Consider the following 21,256-nt stretch of genomic DNA (forward strand, 5'->3'; position numbering starts at 1 on the left):
AATTTAAAAGTAGGGCATGTGGAAGTTTGGTATTAAACATATCCTTACCGTGAAAATGCACTTGAATCAATTTTCACTGTAGAAGGGTAGCTGCTGCATAGGAAAGCACTGAGATGCATTATTACATTGAATAATGCTATCTCCGACTAGGAAGCAGCTACAATTCCCATTCTTGGGCATTTTGAAAAATGTATTACAAGACCAATTCACTGTTGGATTTCTTAAAAACATTTAGGAAAAAACACTTTTAGAAAGCTAACTTTTCTCCATCTAAAGCTTCAGGTGCGCCATTTGCATGAGTCCCAGATGTAACCTGGAAGTTAAATAGCCCCCTTCATGAGGTGCAAACTTGCTCCCAAAGTTAAGACAAAACACTTGGGTGTGGACAGTGTTCTGTTCCTCTGGCTGAATGACCTTCTGAGAGGTGCTCAGGATCCTGATTAAGTTCAAAGAGATCTAATCTGTTGTTAGCTGACACATTGACACAGCCCTTCATTTGTTTCTCTAGTCAGCACCAGCCCCAGTGGGAGAGAAGCTTCAGGGAAATGCCCACAGGAAAGCGGTTGTTCATTTCCTTGGCTACATCTCTGGGGTGGGCACACAGGCTCTACAGAAGGGGATAAAGGAATATCATCTTGGGGTTAGGCAGAGAGGGGCACTTTGGGATTGTTTTTAGTAGAGCACACAGGAATATTGATTAGAGTCACTCCCTAGCACAGGCTGGTGCCAGGCATCAATGTGACACCCATAGTACCATCCCCAGAAAATATTCTGGATCTACCTGTGGATAAACAGAAGGAGAGTTGACCTGCTGCCTGTGACCATAGAAGAGCCTAGACATAATGGGCTTAAGGCTGGCCACCTGATCAAGCTACAGGGAAACAACAAGCTACAAGAGGCCTTTTCTTCAAATGTCCAGCTGACCAGTTCCAGCAGGATCAGCCCTTAAACCTGTTTCTGGCCTCTAACGGAGTAAGTCTTGACTCCCGAGTGCTATCCTCAAGGTTCTTGACCTTTGGCAAATCTGATTCGGCGGTACCTCATGGAGAAGGTATCCAGCCTCTGTGAGCCTTTTTTAGCTGTATCCTGCTGCTTTGCCCACTGAAAGAATCCGAGCCATGTATGCACATTGTTGCAGCAGGCTAGATGGATACAGGGTTTCTTTTTGATCACCTGTTTTCTTAATTTAGTGAGTCAATCAATCAATCAATCAATAAATTTATAGAGCGCGCTACTCACCCATTTGGGTCGCAATGTACTGGGGGTGGGGGGGAGCTGCTACTGCTCGAAGAGCCAGGTCTTGAGGTGTTTCCTGAAGCTGAGGTGGTTCTGGTTCAGTCGTAGGTGTGTGGGGAGGGCGTTCCAGGTCTTAGCTGCTAGGTAGGAGAATGATCTTCCTCCTGTGGTGGCTCTGCAGATACGTGGGATGGTGGCGAGGGCGAGGTTGGTGGAGCGGAGCTGGCGGGTGGGGGTGTAGAACGTGAGTCGGCTGTTGAGGTATTCCAGGCCTCTGTTGTGGAGTGCCTTGTGTGCGTGGGTGAGCATTCTGAAGGTGATCCTTTTGCTGACGGGGAGCCAGTGGAGATTCTTCAGGTGGGTTGAGATGTGGCTGTGGCGAGGGATGTTGAGGATGAGTCGTGCGGAGGCGTTTTGTATGCACTGGAGACGGTTCTGGAGTTTGGCGGTGGTTCCAGCGTAGAGGGTGTTCCCGTAGTCCAGTCGGCTGGTGATGAGGGCTTGTGTGACCGTTTTTCTGGTTTCGGTGGGGATCCAGCAGAAGATATTCTGGAGCATGCGCAGGGTGTTGAAGCATGAGGATGATACGGCTTTGACTTGTTTGGTCATGGTGAGTGAGAAGTCCAGGATGAAACCCAGGTTGTGTGCCTGGTCCGTGGATGTCGGTGCGGTGCCCAACGCCGGGGGCCACCAGGAGTTGTTCCAAGCCGAGGGGGTTTGTCCGAGGATGAGGACTTCAGTCTTGTCCGAGTTGAGTTTGAGGCGGCTTAGCTTCATCCAGTCCGCTACCTCTTTCATTCCTTCCTGGAAGTTGGATTTGGCGGTGGCTGTGTCCTTGGTGAGTAGAGTATCAGCTGGGTATCGTCGGCGTAGGAGATGATGTTGATGTTGTGCTTGCTTGCGATGGAGGCGAGGGGGCTCATGTAGATATTGAAGAGTGTTGGGCTGAGTGAGGATCCTTGGGGTACGCCGCAGATGATTTTGGTCACTGTGGAGCGGAAAGGGGGGAGGCAGTCTCTCTGGGTTCTGCCGGTGAGGAATACGTTGATCCATTCCAAGGCCTTCCCCTGGATTCCTGTGTTGTGGAGGCGGTGTATTAGGGTACGGTGGCATACGGTGTCAAAGGCTGCAGAGAGGTCCAGGAGGATGAGGGCTGTTGTTTCTCCGTCGTCCATCATGGTTCTGATGTCGTCTGTGGCTGCGATGAGGGCGGTCTTGGTGCTGTGGTTTGCTCGAAATCCGGATTGGGAGGGGTCGAGCAAGTCATTGTCCTCGAGGAATGCGGTCAGCTGTTTGTTGACGGTCTTTTCCATGACTTTAGCCGGAAAGGGGAGAAGAGAGATGGGCCGGTCCCTGAGGTCTGCGGAGGGTTTTTTCAGGAGGGCGTTGATCTCTGCGTGCTTCCAGCTCTCCGGGTAGGTGGCTGACGTGAAGGAGCTGTTTATAACGTTCCGTAGGTGGGGGTGTGATGATGGTGTCGGCCTTGTTGAAGATGTGGTGGCACGGGTCGGAGGGGGAGCCAGAGTGGATGGTGTTCATGACGTGGATGGTGTCTTCACTGCTGATCGGGGTCCAGGCGTTGACGGTGTTGGTGGAGGTCGTAGGGCAGGAGTACGGAGGTGGGGGTTGGGGTCCAAAGCTGTAATGTATGTCTTCAATCTTGCAGTGGAAGAACGTGGCAAGGAAATTGCAGAGGTCTTGCGAGGGGGTGATGTCGTTGTTGCTGGCGTTCGGGTTTGAGAACTCTTTGACGATGCTGAAAAGTTCCTTGCTGTTGTGGGCGTTGTTGTCTAGTCGTTCCTTGAGCGATGTCCTCTTGGTGTTCCGGATCTGCTGATGGTATTCGCGCGTGGTGGATTTGAGGGCTGTCATGTTCTCCGTTGGCTGTTCTTTGCGCCAGTTCTTTTCGAGAGTTCGGCAGGCTTTCTTTGCGGCTTTGAGGGTGTCCGTGAACCATGAGGGTTTTCTGGTGGTGGTATTGCTGTGGGTGTTCTTGAGTGGGGCGAGGTCGTCGGCGCAGTTGGTGATCCAGTGTGCGAGGTTGAGCGCTGCGGTGCTGGTGTCGGGAATGGTGGTGTCGGCAGGTGGGTTCTGGCTCAGTGATGTGGTAAGCTGGTCCGTGGTGATTTTGCTCCAGCATCTGCGGGGGATCCGATGTGTGTGGTGGTGAGATGTGGTCCTCTTGAATGTGAAGTGTACGCAGCTGTGGTCTGTTCAGTGTAGTCCTGTGGCGTGGTTGAAGGCGATGTGGTCGCTGGCTGAGAAGATGGCATCGAGGGTGTGGCCGGCGAGGTGAGTGGGGGTGTCCACTAGTTGCTTGAGTCCAAAGCTGGCGAGGCTGGCGAGTCGCGAAGTAATTTTGGCTAGGGTAGGATATAGTAGGGGTCATCTCGCCAAAGCACGATTTGTGTTGCAGAAGATGAATTACTCAAAAAGGCCCTCCAGCCTCCACACTATACCTAATGGGGTAGCCTTTCTCTAAAGCTTAATAGTAGCTGTTGTACAGAATGATAGATGGCAACTTGTGAACTAAAATTGCTAAATGGGGAACACACTGCATCACATTGGTTTTATGTCAAAATATTCTGTACACAAATACTGTCTTTCTGAAATAGAGTGTCATAAATATTGTTTATAAAAATATCGTACCGTGAAGGTGGAAAAGGAGATGGCTCCATCCACACCAGATTTAGTGGAGTGCAAGAGACATGATATTTAACCATATACGCATTAGGAATTGTCAGAATCTTACATTGCTTCCCACTTAGGGCATTTACTTGTGCAAGCATTCTAGAATCTACACATTTCCTTTGTGAGTAAAAAGGCCATTATTACTGTTGATTATTCAATTGTGTGATACCTTCAATAAAGCTACTACCATGCTAGCAATGCATTGTGAGAGCACCCGGCTAACATACTACTATATTTCACAAAGTTATTTTGAGCTGTAAAGTAATCCAAAAATGAAAATGTTTGCTGTCAATTTACCATCAGGCTTGCGGCCTCAGCTGAAGTCTTTCCTGTTGTCTCGAAATGCTTCTTTAGAATATTAGCTGCAGCTCCTCGGGGCAGAATTGGAGTTTTCCTCGCTGCCTCCAGCTCTTCTATATTTCTTGTTACAGCAAATGCTTGTGCCCTAAGCAGACACACAGAAAGGGATTTAAAATAATTGTTTTCCACCAACTCTTTCGATTTGTAGGACTTTTCCTAAAATGTATGGCTGCCAGGTGGTTCCCTGGCACCTGAGACAGAATGGTGCCCAGTCGCGGCCCGTGCAGGTAAGAGCGGTGGGGCCGGGTTGAGGGGAGGTTAAATAATTAATTTTCCCTCGTCGTCTGTTTAACCCACCCACCCCCCCTCAAAAGAAAAAACTGCTTGTAATTTACTTTTCCTTGCAACATGATCACAACGCACCATTTAATCATTTAATCAAACCTATGCAAAAGCATAACAATCATGCAGACACACCCAGGGTCATGGGCTGATGGGTATTTAAAAGGAAGGGATTGGCATGAGTATTACTGGCGTGTGAGGTGACAAAACCACTGTTTTAATCAGTAAAAGAAGCTTGTGTTTTGAACCAGAAGGCCAACCTGTTGAAAAATTCTGAAGGAAACACTCGCAAAACACTGGGATGAATTTAGCAGTTTTAAATTATTATAGGGGCTGGTATTTGTTTACCAAATGTATTTGCAAATTAAATGCGTTGTGCTTCAAAAGAAGTTTTATCAAACATTGCCCATGCAGTCACTGACGGTATGCGCCAGTTAACCATACTGTATTAGAATGATTGTGTTACTAAGATAGTTAAGGACAATATGTCTCTGACTCTTTACTGGGAAGAATTTATAAGCCCTATGTTAAGTTCTTTCAGCGCCTCAAGAAATAGGGCAATGTTATATTAAAGGTAATACAATACAGTACAGTTCTCACTGTTATCCACAATTCATGGGTCTTTCATGTGATGGTAACTAAATGTGATCGCATTTTGTTGCCTAGTTGTTTTATGGGAGACACCCAGTCACTGGGCCATCATCTGTAATGGGGCCTGTGCTGGCTATAGTTGGCTGTCACTTGTGTTCAAGTGCTCTGCTTTATACACATGAAAGACTATCCCTCAGCAATTTACAGTCACACTGTTAGGTATTATTACCAGTGCCAAGAAGGACCTCCCTAAAACAGAAGCTGCCTGCTCTCTCTTCCACTAGAGTGAGGTTTTGAAATTCGACCTACAGTTCCGAAAGTCAACCCCCTGGCTAAAATAGCTCCATATATGTCATTCTCTGGTCAACAAAGACACTTCCCAGATCATATATATGGCCAAATAGTTTTTTTTTATCACTAGAACCCTTAGAATCAAACCCCATGGCAGTACCCACAACTCTTGTCATTCCTTTCTCAGTACTAGGCCTTGTACCTGGCAACAATGAGTTCGTTCTCCTGCTGGCATGGGGTTGTCTCTATCTTGAAATTCTTCTCTTTCATGTCAATCTTGGCAGTCAGTTTCATTGGGGCATTCGTGCGGAGCTTAGCATGGAACTCAATGCCAGCCTGGATGAGGTGGGTGTTGATTCCCATCACAGCCACTGTGTGCATGGACATGCTGAAAGAGAAACCGTGTGTTAGCAAAGCCATATTGATGAGAGTAGCAATCGGTTCAAATGTATCCCCTGAGAGAATAATCTGGTCAGTATTTTGCACATACATAGTAAATGATCACTTAAGACGCTCTCTGCAGTATTGAGATCATACCATCGGAGAACAGCTTTCCAAACGAGTTCTTGTCTACTGTGCAACTAACACTGTGGAGAATGGCTGTTATCATTTGACCCCCATGACATTAGCAGGTTGACACTTTGTCACGCCGTTACCCCTTCAGCAGCCTACTTTTCCATGCAGAGAGACTCGAGGCTGCATAAAAAGCACAGTCTATAGGCAGTTAATAGGGATCTCAAGGATGTTTACTTTCTGCTCCTGTTGCTGCCTTTATGACCTCTGTAACCTGTTGTAACAATAGGAGAGTGAGGAGTAACAAAGGGAATGCCAAGGGTAGCAGCTGGCACCCCTAACTTGTGCCTAGAGGTGATTATTGTTTGCTTGTTCTTGCATTAGTTGCCCAGTGAGTGAAGGTCCTGCTTGGGGAGGTGCAAGGAAAAAGGTGTGGCATCGCAGTGGTGTGGCACCTAAACATCGCACTCAGGACAGCTGGGACACTAATATCATCGACAAAATATTGAGGGACAACATATGGAAAGGTTAGTATGTATAATATATTCATATATATAATTGGGCAAAGAAAGCGGCATCATGACATGGCAGAGGATTCCACTGCCCAAATACTGGAGACAGGTCAAAACTGCAAGTTCTCAAGAGAATACAAACCATTCATACTTCACTTTAATTCTTTAAGGTGCCACCTACAAGTCTGCACCGTAAATCTGTTTTTCTTGGTGCATTTTAAATTCTTTTGCTATCCCCGCAAATCAATTTTGAACATTCCCTTTTCAGATGACCAGCAAAGTTTGGTTAGCATGTGCGTCTGGTTTGGACTTCCCAAATTAGTTATCTTCGGATAAACAATGTCGTTGCCTGGCTTGCTCACGCACTATAACAGTCAGCCTAAATGTATATGTTACTGCCATATAGGGTAATCTAGATTTTAACTGTTGTTAAAGGTCAGATGAAAAGCGCATACTTGCGCATGGTAAAACAAAAATACAATTGTTCGAAATGAACCATGACGTCCAGATAGCTATTTAGTACTTGATGGGATTAACCTAGTTCTTTGCACTCAAACAATTGACAGATGTTGGATCTCTGCCACTGAAATATGGCTCGTGGTCTGGATGGGACCGACACAATATATGGCAGAGGTTGGCCCACTGGACAGTTATCTTCGCACTCAGGAGATCCCTGTGAAAATTGAAAGACATCAGAATGGTCGCAGATGCAAGTGTGTCAATGTGTGCCTGTCTATGCAAGGTAGAATTGTTGACCCCTGATATGGAGGCGCCGCGACCCCTTGGACCTGGGACTGATATTGTCCCGTGGCGTCATCGGGACTCTCTGGTGGGCCCCATGGGTCCAGATAGTCTCTGGTTCATTAAGTCTGATGATGCCTGCTTTTTAGTGAGCTGAAGTGCAGATCTGGACAGGGTCGGACTGGGACAGAAAATAGGCCAAGGCACAAAAATAAAAGTGGCCACCAATAATAAATTAGTAAACTAAAAAAGTAGCCGATGTTTGCAAATTGGGGCTGTTTTGAATTACTGAAGACACGCTGCAGATTTGTTCTGCAAGGTTTGGAACACTGCATGGATTTAAGCTTGCTGCAGGCAATGTTTGTTATAATATCAGGGACATCCATAGTAAAAACCGGCCCGGCAGACCATAAACAGGCACACAAGCAGTCAAAAACCAGGCCCACACACTGACCTGTCAGACCACCTCATCGAGCACTCCCTGAATACCCTATAGGTTAGTCCAACACTGAATCTGGATGAAAAGTGAGTACTTCATGAAAAAGGTGAAAAAAATACTATTACCAACTACCTGCTATGAATAATGGCCTTGTAAAGCTTCCAAGAAAATTTAAATTGTGTTCACAATTTCAACATTTTTACTAAATTCAGAAGGTTATCTTTATCTGCATAGAGCTAGCTTTCAATTAGCACAATGTAGCCTACTTTTAATAAAGTTTGTGCATGCAGACAGTTCAGCACAGCACACCGTGCCTGTACAAAGGTAAGTTAAAAGATGCTATCTTTTGCATGGAGTTGCGTCACATGAGCACCCGTGCAAACATTTAGCAGATTTGGAATTTTGTGTGATGAATGGCTTTCAAAACATCAGATTATCCACACAGCTGGAAACAGAATCATACCTCCTTAATCACAATGGAAGAGGCAGCCTGCAAACGTTGTCGATTACAAACTTTGCACTAACCTCAAACATCAACTGTTCGAGATTTATCAATGATTGTCATTTGCATAAGGGACACAGAATTTGTAAATGAGCAAGGAGACTGTTGTATATTGATTCTTTTTGTAATATGGCTGACAGTAGTCATTAGCCCTTCCTCAGTGTTTTCACCTTCTCAGCTTCCCAGAATACCTGTGAGTGTTCTAACATGTACCAGAGGGTTCTATCTGTGTCAGTTGATGGTCTGGTCGGTTTGTACTTAGCTGTGTCCTACAATAAGTCTACATGTAATCAACTAGAAGTATCCTGTCATTTATCACCATCTTATTTACAACATAGACTTATCTTTGCTTGTTTACAACGCGAAGGAACAAGAAGAAAAAAATTCATGGGTTTATGCAGATAGATCTCCTAAAATGAAAAAAAGATGTCTTGTTCAACGATTTGCTCCGTCACCCAATATTTATGAAAGTGCATACGTTTCTGCATAAACTTTTTAATACAAGAATGCATGCGTACACATCATAAATTGGTTGCAGGAGCGGCCTGTGCAGGTAAGAGCGGTGGGCCGGCTTAGGGGTTTTAGACAGATGACGAGGGAAAATTAAATATCTAATTCATTTTTCCCTCATCGTCATCTGTAGAAACCCATCCGGCCCCACCGCTCATACCTGCATGAGCCGCTGCTGGTAGATTGTCAGACAAAATATTTTTACTATTCTTAGCTCAATAGCTATGCACCTTGAAGATATATATGTATACAAATATATATATATACATATATGTAATGTGTGATTTTGTGTTGAGAATTATAGTGGAAAGGGGCGACCACTCGGTCCCCCCGAACGTATGGTAGGGGGCCCGGATCCTCCCGGGAAACCATTTTTTTGGGCGGGGGCGTGTCACGGCTGGTATGCCCGAAGTGGCGTAGCCGGGGCGTGCCTTTTCCCGCCCAGGAAGGGTTGTCCTAGACACCTACATCACCGGCCACGCCCAGGAGGCGTATCGGAGGAGGGTACACGCCCTCCCGGAGAAGAATAAAGAGAGCGGGAATCTGAAGAAGCATCCTCTTGTTCCTGTGCTTGGAAGCTGCACCCACTCGTTGCACGTGAGCCCTCGACGGAACAAGGAGCAATTTTGAGAACTTGTAATTCTTGTGTTTCTCTTTCAGCGACTTCGAGGCTCAGGGTTCAGGACCGTGTCGATCAACGTAGATCGGATACTCGATAAGAATGCTGGGCAAGAAGGCAGGAAAGAAGTCCGGAACCGAACAGATGCTTCGCATGCTGGTAAGAGATATGGCGAACATGAAGAAGCAGATGGCTGCGATGAACAATCCGGGTAGACCAAAAAAGGTAATAGGCCCGGCTTTGCCGAAGGTGGTCCCCAAGGGTAGGGGGAAGCGGGTTAGGAATAGGGCGGCGGGGGGTGAAGCCCCGGGCCCCGAGTTACCCCAGGTGGGCCCGGTTGTCCCAGTCGAGGCCCCGGGACCGATTCCAGACGCGGGTCAACCGATTCCGGTTGTTGTTACGCCCGTCAGCGAGGAGGACATGCCTCCGGAATTAGCCGCCCAGTTGGCCGCTTGGCTTGGAAAAAAGACAGGGGGTGCTCCGGCACCAGCAGACACGGCCGCGGAGGCCAAGTTACTAATGCAGCAGTTGCGGCAGTCGCGAGAGGCCGCAAAGGCGAATGTTCCTTTTGTTCCCCCACAGGCGATCACGGAAGGACCGGCAGCTGGTGTCGAAGCAGCAGCGGGAACAGCACCGGAGCCGGGTAAGCAAGCATTGCCGATGGCAAGGGAGGGGTCTTTGCCCTCAAGACGGGAGAAGGTGGTCCAACATTTACCGTTGGCCACTAAAGAATTGATATGGGCTGATAAGTATGTGAACATGTTTTCCCTGCTGACTGACCATCGAGAGATGGAGTATGTTAAGACACAAAAGGAGTTGTGGCACCCAAGTGTATGGCGAGCCAAGATGGCGGGATTTAGGGTGGATGAGACAATCTCGAATTGGGCCAGGGCCTTTGCAATGTTTTCTGCGATTATTGGGGAACGTAAGCCCGAGGTTTTGTCCGAATTATCCTGCTACCAGGCACGAATAATGGATTTTTATGATACATATGAGGGTGATGAGTGGATGGGGTACGATATGAAGTTTCGTAAGGCCAAAGAGCACGATTCATCTCTGACGTGGGATCGTCTCGACTCTATTTCTTGGCAGAAGCAGCTCCTGCCGGGCGCGACAAAGTCGTCCTCGCTCGGCGGGAGAGGGTCGGGACCTTCCCGCCAGCAGCCTGCGGCGCCCTTTCGAGCAAGCCACACGGGCGACCATCAACCAAGAAACAGTGGAAATGGGGGTAGGAAAGGGGTCTGTTGGAATTTTAACAGAGGCAATTGCACTAGACCACAAGGGACATGTAAGTTCAGACATGCGTGTGCAGGTTGCGGAAACTCTTCACATCCCGCGAGCTCATGCCGAGCCAAGAATGGTGATACAGGGGGTAGAGGAGGGGCCAAACAGGTCTGAGCAAGACCATCGGATACCGCTACCTACCCGTATAGATATCATGGCAATGATCCCCTGGCTAAATGAATACCCTGATCATGTCTCCGCTGGGGTGTTGAGGAACGGCTTCTCATACGGTTTCCACATCCCGGCGGGGGATTTTCGGGGGGAACCACTTTGTAAAAACCAATTGTCTGTTCAGCATAACCCAGCGGTGGTCGAAAGGAAGATTGCAAAAGAGGTTGCCCTAGGCCGGGTAGTTGGCCCATATAGACACCCGCCAGTAACTAATTTCATCTGTTCCCCGTTAGGAGTTGTTCCCAAGAAGGACCCAGGGGAATTTCGGCTGATCCATAATTTGTCGGCCCCAAGGGGTCGTTCAGTGAACGAGGCAATTGACCCGGGGGTTTGCTCGGTACGGTACGCATCCTTCGATGATGCCGTCGCCATGCTGAATCACTTGGGGCCCGGGGCTCTGATGGCGAAATCAGATATTGAGTCAGCGTTCCGGTTGCTCCCGGTACATCCTCGGGATCAGCGTTTGTTAGGCTTCGTTTTCCAGGGCCAATACTACATAGATAGATGTATGCCAATGGGTTGCTCCATCTCTTGTGCGTATTTTGAGAAGTTCAGTTGTTTTCTGGAATGGGCGTTCACCAAGGCCACCTGCCATGCCCAGGTTATGCATTACCTAGATGATTTTTTATTTTTGGGGCCAGCCGGCGACCGGAAATGTGCGCAGGCATTACAGGAATTTTGCACACTCATGAAGAGGTTTGGGGTGCCATTGGCACCGGGTAAGACGGTAGGACCATCTACTTCACTCGAGTTTCTGGGAATTGAGCTCGATTCAGTGGAAGGATGTTTCCGTTTACCAATGGAGAAAGTTACGAAGTTCAGGGCTTCCTTGGAACTGTGCATTAGCAGAGAGAAGGTTACCCTACATCAATTGCAACAAGCAGTGGGCCAGCTTAACTTTACCTTAAGGGTGATACCAATGGCCCGCCCCTTTTCCCGCTCAATTGCACAAGCCATGGTTGGTCTCAAGGAAGGACACCACCGCACGAGACTGTCTGCAGAAGTTCGCCAGGACATGCACATTTGGTTGCCATTTCTGGCGGATTTCAACGGTCGAGTGGTGTGGAACAAGCCACCTGCGTCCTCGGACGAGCTGGGTTTGTGGACCGACTCGGCTGGGAGCGTGGGATTTGGCGCCATCTTTGGTAATCGATGGTCGGCGCAAACATGGCCGACGTGGTGGCACACCAGCGGTCTCATAGGTAACATCGGGTTTCTCGAGTTGTTCCCCATATTGGTGGCTCTGAGGCATGGCTGGAGGAGTTCCGAGATCGATCAGTTGTGTTTTGGTCTGACAATATGACTGTCGTTGAATGTATAAATAATCAGGCAGCTCGCTGCAAGTGGATATTGAGATTGCTTAAGGAAATTGTATTGCTTTGCATGAGACTGAACGTACAATTCAGGGCAAAGCATGTGCCAGGTGTACTGAACCACGCGGCTGATGCGCTCTCTCGTTCACACATGCAGGCTTTCAGGGGTTATCTACCTTCTGCGGATCTGGTGGCGGCACCATTCCCCGAAGCACTCTGGCTACTCGGTGCCCCGGATTACAAGACCTCGTGGCAGCAAGCTTAGCCCCCAGGACATGGAAGGCATACGAAGGAGTGTTTCGTTCCCATTGTGCATTTTTGGGTCCGGCTGGGGGGTAATATTGGGGGCAGGAGGATTATGTCCTGAAGTTTCTAGTGGCTCTCCACAGTGCAGGCCAATCAGTGGCAACGGCCAATAGACACCGGGCCGCCATTTCATTCATGGCGCAGGCGCATGGCATCAAGGACCCGACATCGTCCTTTTTAGTGAGGAAAGCCCTTAGGGGTTGGCAACGCCTTGAGGGTCGTAGAGTCGACGAGAGGCGCCCGATTGGGTTAGAAAGATTGTCTCTCCTGATAGCAATACTCCCCACGACATGCTCCTCCCAGTTCGAGGCATTGCTGTTCCGGGCCGCTTTCGCATTAGCGTTCCATGGGGCGATGCGGGTTAGCGAGCTGGTGGCTAGAAATAAGAATGATGTGGAAGGAGGTCTGTGTCAGGACTGCATTCTGATTAAGGGTGACTCAATGATGATCACAATAACCAGGTCCAAGACCGACCAGAGTGCTATGGGAGACAGTATTATTGTCCAGCGCATGCGGGGGTCCCCCGTGTGCCCGGTAAAGTGTGTAGAGGAATATCTGGCACAAAGAGGGAAAACATGGAGGGGAAGCTTGCTGAGACACCCCACTGACGAGGTTTCAGTTCCAGAGGGTGTTAACAATGGCAATCGCAGCAGCGGGCTTGGACCCGGGCGATTTTGGGACCCATTCCTTTAGGATAGGGGCTGCAACAGAGGCTACAGCCAGGGGTCAAAGTGTTGAGAAGGTGAAACAACTGGGACGATGGTCCTCAAATTGTTATAAAAGGTACGTGCGGTTGCACATGTTGTGAAGTCATTTGCATGCACGCTTCTTGTCTTCCGTTTGGTTTACAGTTTCGCGAGCATGCTATGCGGGGCGGACTGTGCAGTCGACCCGGCACCTGGGGAGCAGCGGTCAGAAATCACCGGCTGAGGAAAAAGTGGTGTGGGTCGTGGGCCACTCATACGTGAGACGGGCCGGGGACGTATTCAAAGCAGGTGACGTGACTCACGCAGCTGGGGAATACGGGTACAGGGTGACCTTCCATGGAAGGGGCGGGCTCTGTATTGACCAGTTTGAATCTTTTGTTGAGGGTCTGTTAGGGCGGCAGAGGTCACCGCCATCTATACTCATAGTACACCTGGGGGGCAATGACTTGGTGACACTCGGGAAGCGAGTATTACTCGAGCGAGTTTTATCTACTGTTAGCTGGCTGGCGAGGAGAATCCCGGGGTGCACAATAGGATGGTCTCACATGATTCCCAGGAAGGTATGGCGGGGGGGTCTCTCTGTGTCAGCATTGAACCATTCAGTTAAAAAAGTCAATAATAAACTCGGTAGGTTGTTTCGCTCGGCGCAATTGCACTGTATTCCGCACGGATGTATTAAGGGGGATAGCATGTATCTCGAGGATGGTGTTCATTTGTCCCGGGAAGGGAATGTCTTACTCATAGGAGACTTCGTAGCATGGCTAAAGGGTTTGAATAAACATGACCTTTAATAGGAATTTGTGGGGGGGCCGGATAGCCGGTCAACTATCCGGCCTGTGGCGGTAAGGTCATGATCGGTGAGCAGTAATTTCAAGGTCCCTAGAGGGGGGGCGCCACCCAATATGGATGGGAGCGCCCGGGGGAGGCGGCCATTGGCCCCTCACACGGGGAGGCGGCACCCACTAAGTATGGGTCGCCTAAGGGAAGACGGTCATAGGCCTCTTCCAGGGGAGGAGGCGGCTAGATGCCCCTCCTACGAATTTCCTGGGGCCCGGATATCCCCGACGGCGGATATGGTAGACAGTGTGGGGTGGGAGGGGGGCCCACGCTACCTTCTTACGGACACCTCACACGAGTCCTCGGACGACCCTTAAGATGGCGTCGAGTTAAAATAGGGGGCCCCCGCAAGACAAGGGAAATTGGAGTTGGCACAGAGGTACAGTCCTCTGCGCGCCCGCCCTCACACCATGAGGGGGAGAGTTCTGGTAGTAGGGATCTGACACCGGTTGCGACCTTGCCGTTGGCCCGTAATGTTAGGATGTACAATTTTAATTTAGAAAGTATGCATTGGCAGGATGTTAGACTCGGCTAGGAAATCCTCTGTACTAGAGATTTGTTAAGGATAGCCAAAGAACATGTCTTCATCGAAATGTAATAAATGAAAATTGTACATGATATGAAACGGTTATTTTAATGTTTTAATTTTGTTTCATATTTTAATAAATACGGCCGGGAGGGTAACTCCCTCCCGCCTTCCAAAAGTTCAAGAACTGCGTCCGTCTTCCCATCCTTGGGGATTGTGTTGGGAGGGGGTGACAGGCATCCCGGCCATATACACCTGCTCTTACCTGTGTAAATTTACCATCACAATATTTTGGTCATCAATATTTTTGCCATGATATTTTGACCCCACAATGGTCTGTAATTGATATTCTGGTGAAATACCGACAACATTAAGAAAGTATCTTTACCTTGGTGCTACATCAGCATGAAGTTGAATAGTTGATTCTAGTAACTGTGCGACACTAAAATCTGAAGATGGAGTTGGAGTCACTTTCACATCAGCTGTCAAAGAAAGAATATATAATTAAGAAGTGTGAATGCATTATTTAAGGATAAGATCTCTGTAAGAAAGATTGAGACATACTGTTGATGACCGCGTTAGCCACAGCCGTGGAGTACAAGCTGAACTCCATGGGCAAACCAACACAGGTGGGAAGAAGTTGTCGAACTTCTGCGGCCAGCACGGGTTGTGCGAATTGTCCAGCTACGCCATTCAGAAGTTTGCGTACTGCATTCTTCACAATACTATGTCTTTCTGCTGGTTCATTCAGAGCCTAAGTTGGGGTAAATAGAGTGGAGGGTTGGCAAAGAGAAAGCAAACTTTGTTGAGGAAAATCAGCTACTTCATCTATTTTACCTTGATGGCACTTTGGATGACTTCCTTGTTGATGTCAAGATAGGCGATCTCCTGGCCAAATAACTTGATGTTGCCTGATATCAAGGGCACCTCCGATGGCAGTGCCTTCCAGCCCAGCAACTGTGGAAACATTGCATGTTATCAATCACATGTATTCACATGTTCAACCTGTCAGCTGAAAAATATTTTCTGTCAACATTCGCTGTTTAATTTGAAACAGATTTCCATCAATAGTTATCTGATTGAAACGGATAGGTAAATTAGTAACCAACATTTTACTTTCTCCTTTTTCTGTTGTGTGAACTTCGTGGATAGGTAGGTGATAAGTGAATGAAATGTCAAAGATCAAATCTTGGGAAGGGAGTGGGCTTGTTACTCAGAACCCATATAATAAAGTGAATTTCTTGCCCGGTAGACTAAAGTCACTCTCTGCTGCAACATGGACCATCATTGAGGTCCGTTGGGGTTGGGGGGGTTATTGGGGGGTGAGGCTTAATGGGGAGGGGGGGTTGTTGGGGGGGGGGGTGAGGGGAGATGGCATGTCGGGGATACCACTTTGAATTTTTCTAAGTAGCTGATATTTCCAGGCTTGGAATTACTGTTTCTGAAAGTACTGGGCACAGTAAACCCAAATAAGAAAACATTAAACCCTGCCCATCCTGCACGACAGGAGGAGCTAAAAATGCTACCCATATTCACATCCCAACTGCTCAACTGCACAGCACGAGCCAAAATAGCTGCATCCATTTTGCACCTGCGCCACTCAGGTGGTAAATAAATACAGATCTGGGAAAAAAGACGCAGATTGGGACTCGGTATTCTTGGGTCCATGTGTTATTTTCTTTTCCGGGGACAAATTAACTTGTAATCCGTGAATTTGTTTGCAAGGATACTGGATGGGATCAAATATTTCAGCCACTCGCTATCCCTGCATTTAAGTCAGGGGATCTCATCGTAATGCAGGCCTTAAGATCCTCTGCTCAGCCCTCAACTCTGCCTTTGATCTTATATATATAAATACACGCACCCTTCTCTCTCCCAGTTTTTTTTTTTCAATGTGTGACTGCTGTTGTCATTAACAAGATTAATATAGTTCTTGTAAACATGGATGGCATCCAATTCCTACCTTGAGGTAGATGTTTCCAGACAGCGCTTATTCAATGAAAAGTAAGATGTCAGCCTTGAATCATTGTTATCTAGAACAGTGTTGACCAACATAGGTGCAGGAAGGTAGGATCCTTTTCCAGATTTTCAGGGTAAACACGTAGGCAACAGCTAGATTTAGTTAATCTATAGGGAATATATTTACATTGAACTGGGGCATTTGTTATTCTGGCAGGGATCAGGCCCACCTGAAACTATTTTTGACACCCATCATGTAGAACTATATCAGCTTGTTTTTTTCTAAGGGTGGAGACTTTCATTCCCTATCTTGATGTTGTTTTTGGAAAATAGAACTTTACAAATGTCTTGAATGTTGCATTTTTTAGCTGAAAATGATCCCAACAGGAATCGAACGTCCGCAATATGCCACAAAGGCACATAACTCAATATTTGTATTTTTCCTGCATGTATATCTTGTTTTTTATAAATATACCACCACACAATTTCTTGCTGATTTGCAAGAAAGTTCTGCACTGCAATATGCGAGCCTAATTAGGAGTGTACTGGTTATTTGTGATATATGCTGTACCTCCTGTTACCCAACATATCACAATTAAGAGTTTAGTGGCAAAGGCTGCACTCTCAACATTTTCCACAGATAAATATTGTTAAGTCAAACCTACCAATGTTTGCTGGGGGAAAGCGACCTGGGAACTGCAAGGATATGTGGACTTTGGTGCATTAGCATGACAACCTCTCATAATGCCTAATTTTATAGAGAGACTTTTGTAATCAGAGCCATTATTGCTCCACCAGCTAACGTCCCCCCTGGAATTGTTAAATAGCAATTCAACGCCGGGACACTCGTGACCGGGCACTGTTGGGTCTCTTGTGAGATCTTCCAGGTATTTTGATATCTAACCCTCTTCTTTTGGCACTTGACAAGTGTCAATTAAGCCATCCATAGGAGCGACCCTTTATACCATTAATTGAACGATTAATGGTATTAATGGGATTCTGAGGAGCCTCTGAATTATTACTTAGGGCTTGAGTCTGAGTTGGCCAGCAAGACTGACTGGGGCACAAGTTTTTGTAACTAAATCAACATTACCAGACATTCCGAAATTTCAAACCTACCTGGCAAGATTGTGCATACTGACTTTTGGAGCTCAGCATGTGGGAAAAGGTGTGATATTGCAAAGGTATCCCCCATTCCAACCTGAAAAGCTCAGAAAGAAGGATAGTCCTGTAGAGGAGAAAAAAGCCCCGTACGGGATCTACAGGGTTGGACTAGCCTATAGGGCAATCAAGCTGTGCCTTATATGCCGACCTCACAAATCAGTCTGTGGGCTATTTTGTAGCAGTTTTGGGCCTGTTTTATGGCCAATTGGGTTAGTGTTTACTATTGATTTCCCTGATATGAACACAGAGCTTGCCTTTAGCAAACACATATGTCATACCTTATCAAAATATTCATACACTGTTTCTTTACAAGCTCAAAACAGGTCTGATTTGCAGCTGTGGGCCACTTAGTTTAGCTATTGGGCTGGCTCATGGGTGCCACTTTTATTTTGGTGCCCTCACCTATTTTTTGTCTGAGTCTGACCAAGGGGATCTGTAGTTTCTTGGGTGTATTATTGCACCCAAATACTGGACCAGTAGGAATGACAGCTGAACCTGAAATTGTAAGATGATTAGGCGAAGAGAACAGCCACGTACTTGTAAGTGGATATTTTCAAATAAAGGTACCCACATTGTTGCGAGCAACATTGTACTCAAATTATCATATATACCGGCTACACTGGTAATCAACAATGATCTGACAGTCTCTTCCTTATTTTAGAACAAGTCCAGAAGGCCTTTATTGCAAAAGAATACACAGCCTGCACATGGCATTGCAGATTATCTTTCCAGACCCTTGCTAATGTGTTTACTTGAATATTAAGGTAAAGTTGGCTAGTTTAAGACAACACTTAATTCTACCTAATGCATATAACCAAAGACTATTTACATAAAAGGTTGATTATGCCATATACATATTCGTATGCCCTAGCATAGACTATCTGAGAGCAGGTGTCTGTCTACAGGCTGTGCACAGAGTATTGGCTCAAGAATAACTGGACTACTCACACACACTCTTTTCAATTAAGCTGAACCTATAACAATGTATAAGGTGCAACATATATTCAGTGAAAACTTTGACAATATGAATTACCGTTTTAGCAATTTGTCCAATTTTTTTGTGCATGGGATATTCAGCAAATGGGATGTTTTGCTTCCTCAGAGTTTCCTCCAGACCTTCTGCTCTGACAACAATCTATGAAAACATATGAAAATATATGCAAACATGTTTATACAGTTTCTGTTAAATTGTTCATACTGAGATACAGATATATTACTTATGCAGGATTTATCATTGATATATTTACCAAGGCTATATGTGATGGGACAGTTTTATAATATAAAATTTTGGAATGCACAAGGCATGATATTACACATGTCTCATATGTTTTTATTAACATTTCTGTGCTATTGAAAGACCATCACACACCAAAGAGGCTTCAATGATGGGACTGAAACTTAACTAACGATATTTGCATCTTACTGGGTTGTGAGAAATATCTCACACAAGACATGGGCAGGGGGGAATGATAACCCTGGGGGAGCTGTTAAAATTAAGACCTGGTAGTCTGAGATCATGTAGCGTAAGACTTGAGCAAGGTAGAAATGGATAGCAAAGGCTTAGAAATAGTTGAACTAAATAAGGTAAGGTTTGGGTAGGTGAATGTTTGTGTACATTATATCTGAATGGCGCTGGCTTGTGTATTAAATGAGCTGGTTGTGTAGGTGTATGGAGTGTACAATTTGATTAGGTATGATTCGGTACAGTGAGAATCAATATAGGTTTATTGGGTGCATTAGGATCTTGAAAGGGTGGTATGAAGTTGATTGGTCCACAGATGTTAGCAATGGCAGGAGTCAGATCCGATATTGTCAGATTGGATTGGGTTAATGTGGGCTGATAAAGGTAGGGATAGGTGTATATCTGATGTGGTCAGGTCAGGTTGAGTACATTGGGTCAGTAATGGTAGGGCTAGGTGTAATTAGATTAGATTGGCTTGGCAGGGGCGCCTCTAGGCTCATGGCGGCCCTGGGCAGGGAGCGCAGGTAGGGGGCCCCGGAAGAGGTGGTCCGGGTGGGGCGGAGTCCCCCGGAGCTCAGGAAGGTTCTTTAATAAAACGTCCAGAAAAGGAGTTAGATGACCAGTACCTGCGGCTGCTCCCTTCCGAATTCGTCTCAGAGTCACCTTGATCATTTTCATTGGTCTGCTCGTGAGTATCATTCTGCTCATGGATATCATCATTTTTTTGTTCTTGTTTATGGTCGTCAGTGCCTCTTTTACCTAGTGCATCAGCAGTGGTTTGGCCGGAGGATTCTCCATCTTTAGGTTTCCCTTGGGTGATAAAGTTCAGGATTGCTCCTTCCTGTGACGCTACGAAAGCCTGCAGTGCCGCCTTTCTCTTTCGTTTCGAATAACCCCAGTTCTCTTATTTTGCTTGCAATGGGTACGCCAATGTCGTGTGCCCCCTATCCCACCAGATATTAACTATGACTATTGCTTTATAAAAACTATTGATAAAATTGTAAGAGGACTCGCCTGCCGGGAGAGGAAAAGGTTATAGTTGCTTTCGCGCAAGAGTAACAGGGAATGAAAGGGTGGCCGTGGCCTGTACCAGCGGGCCAGCAGTGGGTAGGGAAAAAGAAGAAGCCAATTAGGAACCAGGAGGAACACAGTCACGGAGGCCAGCGAAGGGGGGGGGGCGGTGGTCAGGGTGTTTGGAAGTGGAACAGAGCCTGAGGCCGCCAAATTCCTTGCCAGGGGCCGCCACGCAAATATGTATCCATCCTTAGAGGATTAATATATGAAGGATATATATTGGCATGGCGGCCCCTGGGGTTTGGCGGCCCTGTGCAGGTTCACAGCTTGCACATGCCTAAGGCCACCCCTGGGCTTGGTGTGGAATAATAAAGGGGTGGATTGGGAAGGAAGAGTAGGTGGTGAATGATTGTACAGAGTAGCATAGAGTGGAATTATGCAGAGAAGGCTCTATAGTGATGAATCTTAACCTGTACAATTGGCAGCCTAGGACTGGGCATGGCAGGATTGGGTTTAGTGGATTCTGATAGGGTATAATCTAAGAAGGTTACATCAGGCAGAATGATACATGGTTAGATAGAGCAGGATTGTGAAATGTAGGGTGGGATTAGATGGAATAGAACAGGTATAATAAATGTTAGTTCATGCTCAGTCAGATTTGCTAAGCACAAATGGGTAAAGTATATCTGCGATGGTAGGCTCATTTATGTTTGAATTGTGTAATGTCATGTAGGATGGCATTTTATGTAGAAGGACAGCATAGAGGTGTGGCCATTATGATACAATCAGGTCTGTTGCAGTGTGATAAAATAGCACCAAGTAAGTGGGATTTGGTAAAGTTGAATTGGATAGGGTTGGATTGAAGAGGAGAGGTTTTGGAAGGCCAGAGCTGAGTTGAGTATAATCTGTTTTGATCACATTAGGGGCAGCTTTAGGTAGAGTTTAGGTCACAGAGGGATGGGCTGGCTAGACATAAATCAGATAGCTTAAGACTGGGGATGGTACCTGCCAATGAGGGATTATCATGCAGTTTGTTGCAAGGTTTTGTCGGAATGGGTAGAGTAGAGGTTAGGGTATATTTGGAAAGATAGAATGAAGTAGAGAATTGTTGGTAGGATCTGGTAGGGTGGGATCCACTGAAGTAGGTTTAGCTAGATCAGAATTCCATGAAGTAAGATTTCATATGTAGAAGAGATTAAAATTGCCTATTACATGTTAAGATTGAT

General features: G+C 46.6%; 1 protein-coding gene across 1 annotated transcript in view; it reads right to left on the reverse strand.

Annotated features, from left to right (window-relative positions):
* LOC147747518 (vitellogenin-A2-like) overlaps nt 1-21,256 on the reverse strand; it is an 88,272-nt gene that overhangs the window by 46,171 nt on the left and 20,845 nt on the right. The window contains exons 15-20 of the mRNA XM_086953983.1: nt 18,588-18,689; nt 15,269-15,388; nt 14,996-15,185; nt 14,820-14,913; nt 5,654-5,839; nt 4,225-4,372 (exon numbers count right to left, since the gene is read on the reverse strand). Coding sequence (XP_086810109.1) covers nt 4,225-4,372; nt 5,654-5,839; nt 14,820-14,913; nt 14,996-15,185; nt 15,269-15,388; nt 18,588-18,689 — 840 coding nt within the window. The remainder of the gene's footprint in view (nt 1-4,224; nt 4,373-5,653; nt 5,840-14,819; nt 14,914-14,995; nt 15,186-15,268; nt 15,389-18,587; nt 18,690-21,256) is intronic.

This window comes from Lissotriton vulgaris, chromosome 1_1, assembly GCF_964263255.1.
Source record: "Lissotriton vulgaris chromosome 1_1, aLisVul1.2, whole genome shotgun sequence".
NCBI classification, from domain to species: domain Eukaryota; kingdom Metazoa; phylum Chordata; class Amphibia; order Caudata; family Salamandridae; genus Lissotriton; species Lissotriton vulgaris.